The 14,153-nt window shown below is 46.5% G+C and overlaps 1 protein-coding gene across 1 annotated transcript; it reads left to right on the top strand.

The window, feature by feature from the left end:
• Window positions 1-3,612: 3,612 nt before the first annotated feature.
• On the top strand, window positions 3,613-11,589 carry TUBB6 (tubulin beta 6 class V). The gene is made up of 4 exons (XM_084306637.1): window positions 3,613-3,724; window positions 4,009-4,117; window positions 5,256-5,366; window positions 9,894-11,589. Exons 1-4 carry the CDS (start codon window positions 3,668-3,670, stop codon window positions 10,955-10,957), a joined length of 1,341 nt encoding a protein of 446 aa, XP_084162763.1. The 5' UTR covers window positions 3,613-3,667; the 3' UTR covers window positions 10,958-11,589.
• The last annotated feature ends 2,564 nt before the right edge of the window (window positions 11,590-14,153 follow it).

Genomic DNA, 14,153 nt, shown 5'->3' with positions numbered 1-14,153 from the left:
TCAAATCCAACCATCAACCTAACACTGCCACCAAACTGTGTCCCTACGCGCCGCGTCCACATTCATCACCTTGTAGAGCTCCATTTCTATCTTCGCCTTGTGAAAGGCATAAGCTGAGGACACTCAAGGGTCTGCAGCTCCATACAACCCCACATTTTGTCTGGACCATGAAGGCATATAGCTCTTTTTGTGAAAGCTGGATCTCCCACATGGGTAATATAAGTATTTCATTTGCTGTTACTCTGCGATACCGCTGCTAGGACCGACTGCCAAGATCCTTGTCAGCACTGACTACCGGGAGTTAGGAACCACCTGGGCTCTCTCTGCCCATCACACTGGAGCACCAAAGAACTGTCCAGTGGAGATGAACTGCTCTAGGCTTACACCAGCCTCAGACTAATCTCAAACTAATCCAGGCTTGGCCTAGCAGCCAGATATTCCTTAATCCACATCCTTTCTGTCATAAAACACATCCACAAGTAAGCCGTGGCAGTTAAGCTCACGGTAGGATTTCGAAACACCTAAGTGCCTTTAAAAATCCTGGACCAAGCCTACAAAGACTTAACAAGAATGCAGGCTTTTGAAGATGCATGTTATAATGGCAACTTCGTCTCCTAAGTCAGCTGAACTGCTAAGTAAACACCAGCTCAGATGAAAAGGATTCAAAGGGACATTTACATTCAGTGACCAAGAAATGGGTGTTGCTTCTTTTCAGATCACTAGCAATAAAACACAGGGAAGCTGCAGGTTGGTTCAGGCCTGACTGAATATGAGAACATATTTAAATCGTTTTAAAATGTGTTAAAGTGAGATGCAAATACTCTGGGTAAACTTGCTCGCCGCTGACAATTCCACAGTCTGACGTTCATTTCACTTGGTTGCTTTGTATGCGTGGGAAACTGGCTGAAGCTTTGGCCTCTGAAGGACATTGGACCAACTGCAGATGAACCTTCTGAAGAAGACAGCCACTTGCTGGTACATACAGCTTTTCAGGACACGTGTGGACTAAAGGCTCTACTGCAGTAGTCTTACTGCTTCTTTTACCCCTTCACTGGCCTACATAAGTCTATTTTTTTCTCCCTATTTTCAATCTAAAACTACGACTTGATTCAGAAGGCTGCTGTCAGGTTACGGGATTAAAGGCTTATCTCCAGGAACAATGGCAGGTGGGGGAACCCCAATAACATACCCATGGAAAAGGAGCCTTGGCCCCGACTCCTCCCAGAGAGGGATCAGCCCATGGGCCGGGTGTGACACCCATCACCCTGAGTCAATGGGAGAGGCTCGCTGTGCTCCTGCGCCTTGCTGCCTGGGGGTATGGGACTCAGTAGGGAATGCAGGGGAGCAGAGTCTGTGGGGTCATACAAGGCTTACCAGGGAATGCTTAGAGGAGGAGTCAGAGGTAGCGAAATGAGGGGCTGGAGGGGAAGGTTTGGTGAGTAACAAGCATGGAAAAATAAAAGGATTAGGGGTTAAAATGGACCCACTGGGTGTAAAAAGTCTTGTCTGGCTATGCCCTGTACTCATCACCTCAGCCTGGCTTGTCTCATTAAACTCTATTTTGATTATTTTCCTGGGCCAGGGGACCCTCCATTCCCCATTTGTGTGTGTGTGGTGTCAGCAATTGGAGTAGGGGCCACAGGACACAGGGGCTTTTGTGTCTGTGCTGCCAGAACCTGAAGAGACCAGAGTGCATGCACATTGTATGGGCCTGTCTGTCAGTGCATTCACCAGTAAAAATCAAGCCAGGCCGTGCTGGAGAGCAATGTAAGAAGCCTTTCTGTTCATGCCAATCGGTGTGGCTGGAAATGTGTGCGTATAGGTGTGGGATGTGTGTGTGTGCTCATTGGGAACACACACTCTGTCCACTAGCTGGACTTGCGCTAGTGGCATCGAGCCGTGGCAGCTGCACCTCTATCCAGCTAGCAAATTTGGCAACCCTAACAACTACCTTTTGGATTTATGTCGCTATACCACTTAACGTAGCAGATTCTTGAACTATGCCTGTGGCTCTTTTGTGCCACGAGAGTAAACCTATGTTAAAAATCCTAATTCCAGTGTTGTAATGGTTATAGGAATGATCTGAGATCCTGCCATCAGAATGCAGGATAGCTTGCCACCGAGAAGCCTAATGCTGCTCTTGCACACAGGGTCTGAAGTTGAAAGTCCTTATGCACACAGGTCTTCCACAGGTAAATGTCATAGCTGATAGCTGTGCCTGATTAACAGAAGAGGTATTAATCTGTCCTTGATTGAGATTAGTAAGAAGCAAAGCCCAGATGACAGACATACTGGATTGGTGGAGAGAGCAATCCAGAGACTGACTTTTGGAAGTGGCATACTGGCAGAAATGATCCTAACAAGATACAGTGCTCTGATGGCAAGTATGAGACACGATGGTGTATTAAAAGATCCACATAGCATGGGGAAAGCCAGGCCTGAAGGCATATTCAAGGACATATAGACTCAAGCAGAGCCCAAGATGACCTCAATAATCAGGCTACTGAGCAAATGACTTGCTCATGGATCTCTTCCAAAAATGCAGATCACAGACAGAAGGACATTTATTTGAGTCCTTCTGCAGAGAAAAAGGCACATAGTATCCAATCCTGTGGTGCTGACTGCTTGGAAGGCAAACATGCTGATCCTCCAGCTGCTTCACGGATGTCAGAAAGGCATTTGACTCAGCCTAGCGTGGTGTTTGTGGGCTGCTCGGAGGTCATCTGCAAGAAACTGCTAGCTCCGCTGAAAAACATTTAGGGAAAAGCAAGTTTGGTGCCCAGAGCGCATGGTCGAGCTGATATCAGTCATGTCACAGCAGCATAGGGGCAGGTAGAAAAGAGGAGGCCTGCCAGATGTACAAATCTTGGTACAGATTTGGGGTTATTTAGGGGTCATATATTAACCTATTGGACTTATTTTAACTGTGTTCAGACTGGAGGGGGAGCACCCAAGATTTTTGTCCTGGAGGATTCCAGCTGGGTCACCTTCAACCTAACGTGTTTCTTTAATGCTTAAAACATAACGCTTAAAACTAATTCTTTTAAAACACGAGTGAGGTTCTGCAACTGTGGCCTCGGGGCTGGTCTTGCACAAGCAGAGAGCTGTGTTCAGGCAGTAGGGATGTGCAGGGACAGACAAATGCCTCCTACCAGGGCTGTGTATCAGGACAGGCTGTCTAAGGGCCACTGGAAGTGGCTTTCCACCAAGGAGTCACAGGGATATTAAATCATGAAACAGGGATCCATAAAGGGATCTTAAAGGATCCCTAAGGGGATTTTAAGATCCCTAAAGGGGACACAGCAGTTCTGGGAACTCGTTTCCCGTCTGGAGGAGGCAGAAAGCCTCCCTTTTCCTTAAAAATCGAGCTGCCCAAGCCGTGCATCTTGCAGGGCATGCTCCTGCGGCCACACGAGCTTTTTGGGAGGTTGCTCCACAAAAATCGCCTCAGCGGGGGCCGAGCCATGGCCGGGACGGGGGCGGCCGTTGGGCGGCCGTTAGGCAGCCGTTGGGCGGCCGTTGGGCGGGCGGAGGGGTGCGGAGAGGGGGGGTCCGCGCCGCCTCGGAGCCCATAAAGCGCCGCCTGCGGGGGGGCAGAGCCGGGCAGGGCAGGGCAGGGCTGGGCGAGGCTGAGGCGATCGTGCCGGGGCTGGGGGCGGCCGTCGCCATGAGGGAGATCGTGCACATCCAGGCGGGCCAGTGCGGCAACCAGATCGGGACCAAGGTGAGCCGGGGGGTGAGGGGGCTGCCGCCGCTTCTGCTGAGGGAGCCGCGGCTGAGAGGAGCCCTGCTGGGCATAAAAGGCGTCGGGAAGCGCCTCAAGGCAACTTTTTACGCTTTTTATTTAAAATATTTGCCTTCAGCGCGGAGGAGGGGGGCCCAGCAGCCCCCTCCCGGCGGCGGGATGGCGGGGAGGGCAGGGGCCGTGGGGCACGCCAGGAATCCGGCAGCTGCCCGGCCGCCGCCCCCAGCGCTGAGCCTCCCCTCCTGCTCCTTCTCCTCCCCTAGTTTTGGGAAGTGATCAGCGATGAGCACGGCATCGACCCAGCCGGAGGCTACGTGGGTGACTCAGCGCTGCAGCTGGAGCGGATCAACGTCTACTACAATGAATCATCCTGTGAGTGCGGGGCGGGGAGCCTGCGGGAAGGGACGCGGAAAGTTGGGAGAGAAGCAGAAAGTTGGGAGAGAAGCAGAAAGTTGGGAGAGAACCACTCTAAGTGGGACTGCACCACATGTCTGGCTTCCCTCCTTGCTTGCCATCAGCCCCCCAGCACCTGCCAGCATCTCCCCAAGTGGGGAGATGTAGCACGAGGGGATGTCCCAGTGTGGGCACGGCCACAGGGTCTGGAGGTGGAAGTTTGTTTGTGCTGGGTGTTTGTTCTTTTAGCATGTGATTAATTCCTCAGATGTGTCATATCGGTTGTCCCAAATGAAGCTGTTGGTTATACGAGCCCGCATCTGCAGTATGCTGATTTCAGGATGGAGAGGGTTGGGCCGTAGCTAATGGCGATTCATTAATAAGTTGCTGAAAGTGCCCAAATCCTGTGAGGCAGTCTGGTGTTGGGAGTAAACTGGGGACCAGGAGTCCTTTCAGCTCTTGAGAAGAACCCAAGAGTGCAAGCATTTCAGCTTAGGTTAATGTATGTTATTAACCTTGGTTTCCTTGAACAATTTCAACTATTTTGGTTGCCCAGAGAAGCTGTGGATGCCCCATCCCTGGAGGTGTTCAAGGCCAGGCTGGATGGGGTCCTGGGCAACCTGATCTAGTGGGTAGTATCCCTGCCCGTGGCAGGGGTCTGGAATTGGGTGATCTTTAAGGCCCCTTTCAACACAAGCTATTCTAGAATTGTTTTTTCTTTGTGGTGAGATGCTAATCTGCTATACTGAGTAGTGCTTTCATTGGAGTGATTTCATTTCAGTGGTTCCTTCAAGCATCAAGCTTGTGAAATGTTTTAGGAACATTTGGACATAAACCCTCCACACACCCCAGGATACACAGGAAAAAAAGAGCTTACAAAATGTCATGTACCGTTGACATCTGATGTCAAGTCTGTTAAGTGGAATTGATTTCTTCCTGTGATGCTATTTTTTTTTTTTTTTTTTTTTTTTACCACCATGACTTCCTGTTTAGGAAATATGTATGTGCAATTTATATTAGATTAATAATATGCAATATAACATCTTTGTATGTAAAGAGCTGTAAGTGTTTTATTATTTTTTTAACATTAAGGATATATTTATTTTTTCATTTACAGCCCAGAAATTTGTACCAAGAGCAGTCTTAGTGGACTTGGAGCCGGGGACCATGGATAGTGTGAGATCTGGTCCTTTTGGTCAGCTCTTTCGGCCTGATAACTTCATCTTTGGTATGTAGATGTCACTTAAAAAAAAAAAAAAATCCAACAGGTGTTCACTTACAGAATGAATGGTCCAAAAGCATTTAAACTATGTTGCCTCCTCCCTATTCCCAAGTGATTGTTAGTACTCACAAACCTTAATAGCTTAACAAAGCAGTTCCAATTATCTAAGTCAGCCAAAAGATTCCATTAACTGAAAGAGTCGTTCTTCTGTTAATTGACCCTTCAATTAGGAAACGACTGAAAGTTTCCTATGATACTTGGATAGTGTACACTTGCTTTCAACACATGTGAACTCTACAGAAATCCTGAGACTACTTATTTACAACAAAGTGCATGGAAATTCCGCAGGAAATGTAAAGGGGGAAAGAAAAACCCTCAACCACAAACCAACCAGGCTGTTCTTGACTTGAATTGATGTTAAGTGCTTGATGTGAAATTGTTTAAAGGCTGCGTAGTTTAACTTCTTCAGCAGAGTCTTACAGTACAGCATAGTAAACAGAAGAAGACCGACTCTAATATGAAAAACGCTTATATGGGGCTGGTTATTAGGTTATTTCCCAACATAATGAGGAACAGCCTGAGAGCATGTGAGGAACTTCAGGTTTTGCAGTGTTCTTGGGCAGGGTGGTTCTGGCCTTGGCTGTTTTACTTTGCACTTCTGTAGTACTTTCTGCTGAAGCTTAAAAGTGCACATTACCATGATTCAGCTTCATAGCATGCTTGTGAAGTACAGAAGCATTATCGGTTCCTTTGCAGTAAAGAAGAAGCAGCGTGTGAAAGTCCAGTGAATCCACTTGCTCAAACAGGAAGTCTGAATGAAAGCCACCATGAGAACTCTCATGTCCTTCTGGTTTCCAAGTCTGTACTAGCCACAAAACACATTTCCTCCTGCCAAGGCAAGCTTAGGTTGCAAGTTAGTTCGGTATATTGTGTTAACATGAAGAAGGAACAATGCCAGGGACAGACAGAGAAAAGATAAACATTATTTGGGTGGTATGAAACACTGCAGACCAGACTGTCCCAGTTGAGGTAGGGAATAGGAAGCCATAGCAAGTCTTTAAGTCTTTAACTTCGAACTTTTAATGCTGTCCCTCTTCTTCTCGCATATACTTCATGGCAGTGTTTTTGAAGGCATCTTACAAAGGAATTTTAAGTTACAGTATGTAGAAGTAAGCCCGGGATAAAAAGCCATAGGCAGCTGTACAAAATGTTTTTATATTCAGGCTTCTGCTTTTACTCCCTTTCTCTTGCATGGACCACAGCAGCCCCTTGAAAGTGAAATCAGTTGACCTTTGGAAATACCTGAGCTGGAACTTCACCGTTTGGCATGTCACCAGTAATGCCAGAGCAAAATCAATTCAGTGTCTTCAGTACAATGCAGCAGTTCAGTTCACTGCGCTCCCTTCCTGCCGAGCTAACAATGAACCAACAGCATGTGATGGATTTGGATCTGACGGAGGCCCCTGCCAGCATCAGGCACTGTCCTCCCAACCTGCTGAATAATGCAGAATGGCTGCCTGAGTGTTGAAGTAACGATCTTCTGTGTCAAAAGCCAACAAAGCATTTTGTTTTCTCTTTTAAAAATCCTGCCTGGCTAACAGAGGATTTTGTGACAGAAGCTGGCTGTTCCCTACTTGCTGTGTCACAGGCCACTAGGGCTCATTCTGATGGAGATGTTTGCAGCCCCTGCTTGTATAAACACATCTGTGTACACATCTCTATAGTGAGTAGCTCTGGACCATCAATCAGAACTTCGTTCAGGTATACTGGGTACCTAGTCACACGCTCCAGATACAAGAATTTTAGCCAGGACCAGCAGGAGATTGAGGTAGATGGAGACATATTCCTCGTGCTGTAATGCTTGTGTTGATGGGATACTGGTCCAAAAGTTAAAGACACATGTGGAATGAGCCTGCTGCAGGAGAGCAGCAGATCTCCTGGCCCCCTAATGGCATGGGGTTGCTCACCAGGACCCACTGTGAGCAGTCTGATATAGCTTCTTTTTTTTTTTTTTTTTTTTTTTTCTTTTATGGGCTTTTAAGCAGTAGTATGCAAGCCACCAGTCTCTTTTCCCATTATTTCAAGCAGTGGAGAGTGGAAAAGAGAGAAAGAAGACTGCAGGAAATAGTTGCTATTCTGGAGATTAAAAAATAAATAGTCTTTTAAACAAATGGCTTCTGTGCGTGTGCAGCTCAGCCTGAGCATATGTAATAGTTCCACAATTCACTGGAGGAAAGAAATAGTGGTGGGAAGATTTGGGGATACCAACAGCACAGATCAGTTGTGGGGTTACTTGTAGACTTCCTTTCCATCTCAGAAAATGCACAATTAGAAGGGGCAGGATGTTAGAGACTGGCTCCATACAATACGGAGCTTCTGGGACTGGTGAGAGATCTGCCAAGTCCTGATTTTTGTGGATACACGCTCGTTTTCCATGCTTAGATTTAGTGTAGGTGGAGTTTGATGATTTTATGTGTTTGCCTAAGATTTTTCAGAGGTTCAGTGGGTTTCTTATAGTGGGAAGCATCCAGTGGGGTTTCACAGTGATGGTCAAGACTTCCAGGTGTATGGCAGCCTTGTCATACCCATGGCACCTCCACACTGTGTGGTGTTATAATGGATAAGAAATCTGGAGCTTCCAGGGATTATGGTACGTTTCTGGTGGTGGTTTTATGGTGCTATAGAGCCAGGGATTCTGCCCAGCAGGAAATCTTCCGGGGAAATGAGATCCTAGGCTGAGTAAGTAGGTGGAGTGGGATGTTATCGCAGGGGCAGCTGATAGTTACAGGGTGGAGGGAAACAATTAGGATTGGTGAAGGCAGCCTCCGCTACAGTTACACTGTGAGTTAAATGCAAAGGTGCTGCTAGTGCAACAGAGAGAGGTGGCAGCGATCCTGTGGGCCTCCAGGAGTCTGTGTGACTTGGATTCTGAGGGAGTCTGATGCAGTGGGTAGCCTGAAGGAGAACAGGTCCACCTCTGGATTAGCCGTTTTACCTCCTAACTTACTTTGCAAGCTAAGAAAAAGCAAGTAAAATTAGTCTCTGATCATTTTTTTTCCATGAACATATATTTTCCACGTTTTCAAGAGTAATTACCATTTTTTTCTTTCCTCGTTCTTTTTTCCTATTCTCCATTCTCTCCTATTCTCTCCTTATCTTCCTGCCTGCTGGAGGAGGATGATACAGTGCTTGCACAAGGGACAGTCTGCAAAATACAGTTCTAAGCTCAGAATTTGGCCTTGATAAAATCCTTCTGCATCTTAGAGCAATGTCTTGTTAACACAGCCTGATGTATTATGTGGATCCCTGTCTGTAGTAGGCGACCTGCTCAAGCACACCGCAGGTCATTGCAAGCATATTTAATTGTGGAAGGATATTACTTTGCTTTGCCCAGCTGGACAGGAAGAGCTGAGCTTCCTAGAGTCAAAGTGAGAAAAATACAGCAGCGTGTAGAACAATGCATCAACTAACGCAATACATCATGAGGAAACCAAGCATCTCTGCAGTGAAAATAAAGCGTATCATATCTGAACAATGCCCCAGCAGGCAGTTTCCCAAGTTTGTATGTTCTGCATCAACACACACACACTGGAAATTGAGACATGGTAGTAGGAAGGAAGGGAGGGCTTGGAGAACAATGTGGGAGTTGACAGCCCTGTACCTGGTTCTGAAACTATCGCTCCTTCTGGTGGCCTCTCACAACAGCACTGCTGGCTGTGTTTGGTGGCACAACGAGTGTATGTAGTGGTCACTGGGAGGAATGGCAATATTAAAGGACAATGGAAGCTGGGGGAGAAAATCAAGGGCTCTTGAAATGCAAATAATCCAATTTTGCAGGTTACTTTGCAGATCCTGAAGAACAGTGAGTTTCTAGGGAAATGAGTGTAAGTTAGAAGGCGCTTAGTAACTCCCAAATTTTTGAAATAACATTTGTGAAGTTTCTGTTGATCGCTATTTTGATTCAGGCTAGGTAACTGCGAATTTAAAAAGCTGCAGTTCTTGATAGAGCAAGTTAAAAAGGCCTTCAGAAGCCCAACCTTACCCTTGAATGACAACAGTGCCTCCTGTCTGGCAGTAGCAACTCATGGGAACTGTCCAAGAACCTTTCATTTAGCAATGCGTAGCTGTGATTTAGCTTTGTATACATCATGGTCCTTATAAACTGAGAGCATTTAAATATAAACAGTCTCCTTGTGTTTATGGAATAAGCAGGATTGGGAGTGTGAGAGCTTTCAAAGCATGGAGTCACTGCCATCTTCGCAATTATGGAAAGTTAAATACCAAAAACCAGAAAGCCACCCAGAGGCATAAATGAAAACTAAGGGGGATTTGAGGCAAAAGGAGACCGTCTTAAAAAGCTTGTGGATACTGCTGAAAACATTTGTAGGCAAAACTGAAGAGTCCAGTTACCTACCTGGCAGATTTAGATGTGAATCTAAATTCACAGATGTGATGTGAATCTATTTGGTGTCCAAATGCCAAACCCTACCAATAACTTCATATATAATTTTTCCCTATTGTATGTTGCTTTAGGACAAACTGGTGCAGGAAACAACTGGGCCAAAGGACACTACACAGAAGGGGCAGAGCTGGTTGATTCCGTACTTGATGTAGTAAGAAAAGAGTGTGAACACTGCGATTGCTTGCAAGGATTTCAGCTCACTCATTCCCTGGGAGGAGGGACAGGGTCTGGCATGGGAACCCTGCTCATCAGTAAGATACGAGAGGAATATCCTGACAGGATAATGAATACCTTCAGCGTCATGCCCTCCCCAAAGGTCTCTGATACTGTGGTGGAGCCTTATAACGCTACGCTCTCGGTCCACCAGCTGGTTGAAAACACAGATGAAACCTACTGCATTGACAACGAAGCTCTGTATGACATTTGCTTCCGCACGCTGAAGCTCACCACTCCGACATACGGCGACTTAAACCACTTGGTCTCTGCTACCATGAGCGGGGTAACCACATCCCTGCGTTTCCCTGGCCAGCTCAACGCTGACCTCCGGAAACTGGCAGTAAACATGGTCCCATTCCCCCGCCTTCACTTCTTCATGCCTGGCTTTGCCCCGTTGACAGCCCGAGGCAGCCAGCAGTACCGCGCGCTCACCGTTCCCGAGCTCACCCAGCAGATGTTTGACGCCAAAAACATGATGGCAGCCTGTGACCCAAGGCACGGGAGATACTTGACGGTGGCTACCGTCTTCCGGGGTCCCATGTCGATGAAGGAGGTTGACGAGCAGATGCTGGCCATCCAGAACAAGAACAGCAGCTACTTTGTGGAGTGGATCCCAAACAACGTCAAGGTGGCGGTGTGTGACATTCCGCCCCGCGGCCTCAAGATGGCTTCCACGTTCATCGGCAACAGTACTGCTATCCAGGAGCTCTTCAAAAGGATCTCGGAGCAGTTTTCAGCCATGTTCAGGAGAAAGGCCTTCCTCCACTGGTTCACGGGAGAAGGAATGGATGAAATGGAATTCACGGAAGCAGAAAGCAACATGAATGATCTGGTGTCGGAGTATCAGCAGTACCAAGAGGCGACAGCAAATGATGGCGATGAAGCGTTTGAAGATGAGGAAGAAGAAATCAATGAATAAAGAAATTAGGTATGCTGTTTTCCAGGCCAAACTCTCACATCTGGATTTGTAATAATTAGGCTTATAAATCTGTATCTAGGCTTCAAAAAAAAAAAGAAAAAAGAAACATGAGTCTCAGATGCTCGTGGCGGTGCTCTTCTGAGTACATTGAGGTCACTGGGAACTGAGGACATTCAGTGTTTCTGAAAAATCAGTCTATTTCTGTTCATGGGACAAATGTAAGGCATTCGGTTAAGACTTTGGCCTAGGAGTCTGAACACAGAGTGCTAGTTTGGGATCTTTTTTTTTCCAAACAAATTCGTCTTCCATAAAGTTGTACAAGAGGAGAACTAAAATTCCGCATGAATATCTACCAAATGGAGCTGCACTATTCTCATCCAATTTTGAGTAAGAAAATCTTGTGGGTTTGAAGTATTCATTCTGTACTGAATGTACAATACTGAACTGCCAGGAACAAAAATTTACTGATAATAAAAAGAAGAAAAAGCTGTTAATGTTTCTGTACAGTAAGTATTAATGATGGCATTTGACTCCAATTCTCTAAAAACGGAATAAAGAAGATTAGTATGCTCAAGCAAAAGTGTTTTGGGCGGTCAGTGCTGTATGAATACCAAGTGAGCTGCAGGCTGGAGCTGAGCTGTGTGGCTTCATCACTTGTTGCTGGGTAATCGTGGATTACATGAATGAAATCCATCCATTGGGGGTATGGGCTTTAAGGACCTGCGGGGTGTAAACTGGCAGCAGCTGATGGTGGTTCTGGTGCCTGTCTCCACTCCACCTTGCCCCAAAGTCAGATGCTCCAGGGAAGGTGGTGGGAGAGGGGCTGCATGCTGCTGCAGCACTGTACCCAGGTTTAGTTCACCACCCCTAGGGGTGCTGTGGACATCTCGTAACCAAAACTTGTTCAAAGCACAGGGTAGGCTGAGGTTGAAGTGCAGATAAAACTATTTATGATACTCAAAACAGCTGGCAAAATGAAAGATAAACAGCAGCTAATCTGCTTACACGGCAGCTGAACCCGAAAGGTCTCTGTCTTACCCCGCTGGCTTGCTGCCTTGACAGAAGGACCGTTGGGTATCCACTCTTCACGCGTGCTTTGTGCTTCTGGTCGTATCAATTAAACAGCCCTTCTCCATCAGAGAGCCTCCACCAGAACACTCTGTCTACACGGAGAGTCTTATTTAGGTCAGTTTCTAGGCAACAAAACAAGCAAACAAAGGAAAAACCCTGCGGAAATCCAAACTTCATGTGTTTCAGGAACTCTTTGCTCTTTGTCTTCTCGCCTTCTGAAGCACTTTCTAAGCAATGGCGTTGCTCAATACTTAAAAAGGCACTTTACAAGCAGAATTTCCAAGGGTCCTAAAGAGGTGATCTTTTGTTAGGGATTCAGGGAATAAGACTATTTTATAAAGTGCCTGAGCCATGTAACTGTTTATCATGTAAGCAGATGTCGGCTCAGTTTTGTTCCATACACAGCTGGAACGAACCAAATTTTCGTCAAGGACAAGCAGAAGCCCTAGCCCAGCTTCTTCGAGTGAGGTAGGACCAGCCATCTCTTAGCTTCTGGAACCTTGTTTCATTTTCACACAGAATTCATTACTAGGTCTCGACCATAAATTCTGGTAGTATTAATAAATTTTTATTTTTTTAAGTTAATACTTTAAAAATGCCAGGGGTCTCAGAGATCCTGAATAACTGAGTGTTTGCTTAGTGAGCCAGCCTCTTGTTTTTCCTACATGGGCTCAAGCCAGAATTCCACCCAGAACCTGTGGAAGCCAAGTTTGCAATGTCCCTGGCTCCTGGTTTGACTCAGTCATTCTTTTACACGTGTTTACTTGCAACCATTGGATGAGGATTTCTAGAACGTATTGCGGCAAGGGAGGCAACTTAATGCCACCTTTAGAGGGGAAAAAAAAAGGAGACAGCTCTTGCATGTGATTTTAGCAAAGAAAAAAAAAAAAACAACCAAAAGCACCTGTATGACCCAGCATCCTGTACTAGGAACATCACCGGAGGACCAGCTTGCATGAGAGCAGTAAGAGCCCTGGGAAGCCGGAAGGCTTCCTGTTCCTTTTCACTCAAGCAACTTTCTAATCACCTTCCTATTTTTTAACGCAAACCAGCCATCTTTTTCATTAATAGGTTTGCTGGACATTTCCTTCAGTTGCATTTCCTTTCAAGCAAGTTTCTGCTCTTTACTTTGGAACTTCTCTTATTTTGAACTGTACCTGCTGAACCACGCCTGGCTTTGTTTGTCTTTTCCACATTCCCCACTCTTGTTTTTCAATTCCCTGCTGTTTTTCCGACCCAGTCCCCAGCAGCCTTCCTTTCTGCACGTGCTGCCTGGGCCAAGCTCCCGTAGGCTCTGGATTTTTCCCCTCCTGAGCTTGTTTTTCTCCCTTTCCTCTCTTGTATTTGATCTCTGAGGATACAAATCTCTAAGGAAAGGGCGGTGACCCCTTGGGAACAGGGGCAAGGCCGGGAGAGGGCGCGGGTCTAGCAGCAGGAGGACCAGGGAAGGCGGTGGCTCCCCTCGTGCTGCGCAAGCCCCTGCTAGTTGAAGCAGCGCTGCGCTGCGCTTGCAAACAAAAATAATCTGCCTTTATTGGCAGCCACAGTGCAGACTGAACTTGATTTTCTGGATTTAAGCTAAACCACTTGAAGCCTTGCAGTTGTAGGCTAACAGGCCTCTTTAAAGGAGCAGGTTGGGCAGAGTTTAATTAGCTCTGCCATCTTTGTTTGGATTCCAAGATCCCAGCACAGTCAATTTCTGCCACTTTTGGCACAAAATACGAAAACTTAGTGAGGTGAGGCTACACAAATCAGGCTGATGCTCTGAAAACAGGGCAAAGGAACTTGCATCTCCCTAACAGTATCAGAGGCTTACTAATTGCACGCCGCAATTAGAGTGAAGTATAAGCACTACACAGACAGCACAAACAGGGTGTAGGGTAACACTTCCCAGAGAGGAGGGGATTCTTTTACAGTCAGGTAAAGACTGAAAAGAATTCAGCTAGGGCATTTTTGGAGTGGCTGGGTATGGCTTGTGCCTGTTTTTTAGGGGTGGTTGCGGGCTAAACAAGGAATGAGGAAACGCAGGATGGGGACCTCTAAGTCATAACCACATTTAGTCCTCAGCACAGGCTGCACATCGCCTATGAGAAACAAGGAAAAAAAGTTCCACTTAATGGGAAGC

Source organism: Netta rufina (genome assembly GCF_964035555.1).
Source record: "Netta rufina genome assembly, chromosome: 2".
NCBI lineage: Eukaryota > Metazoa > Chordata > Aves > Anseriformes > Anatidae > Netta > Netta rufina.
Note: the sequence above shows the minus strand (reverse complement) of the source record. Positions and strands in the feature narration are given on the sequence as shown.

What these genes read in the sequence shown, in the direction of transcription:
- TUBB6 (XM_084306637.1), top strand. Translation starts at nt 3,668, where the DNA reads ATGAGGGAGATCGTGCACATCCAGGCGGGCCAGTGCGGCAACCAGATC. An exon ending in GCAACCAGATCGGGACCAAG is followed by an intron (nt 3,725 to 4,008) that starts GTGAGCCGGGGG and finishes CTCCTCCCCTAG; the next exon opens with TTTTGGGAAGTGATCAGCGA. An exon ending in CTACTACAATGAATCATCCT is followed by an intron (nt 4,118 to 5,255) that starts GTGAGTGCGGGG and finishes TTTCATTTACAG; the next exon opens with CCCAGAAATTTGTACCAAGA.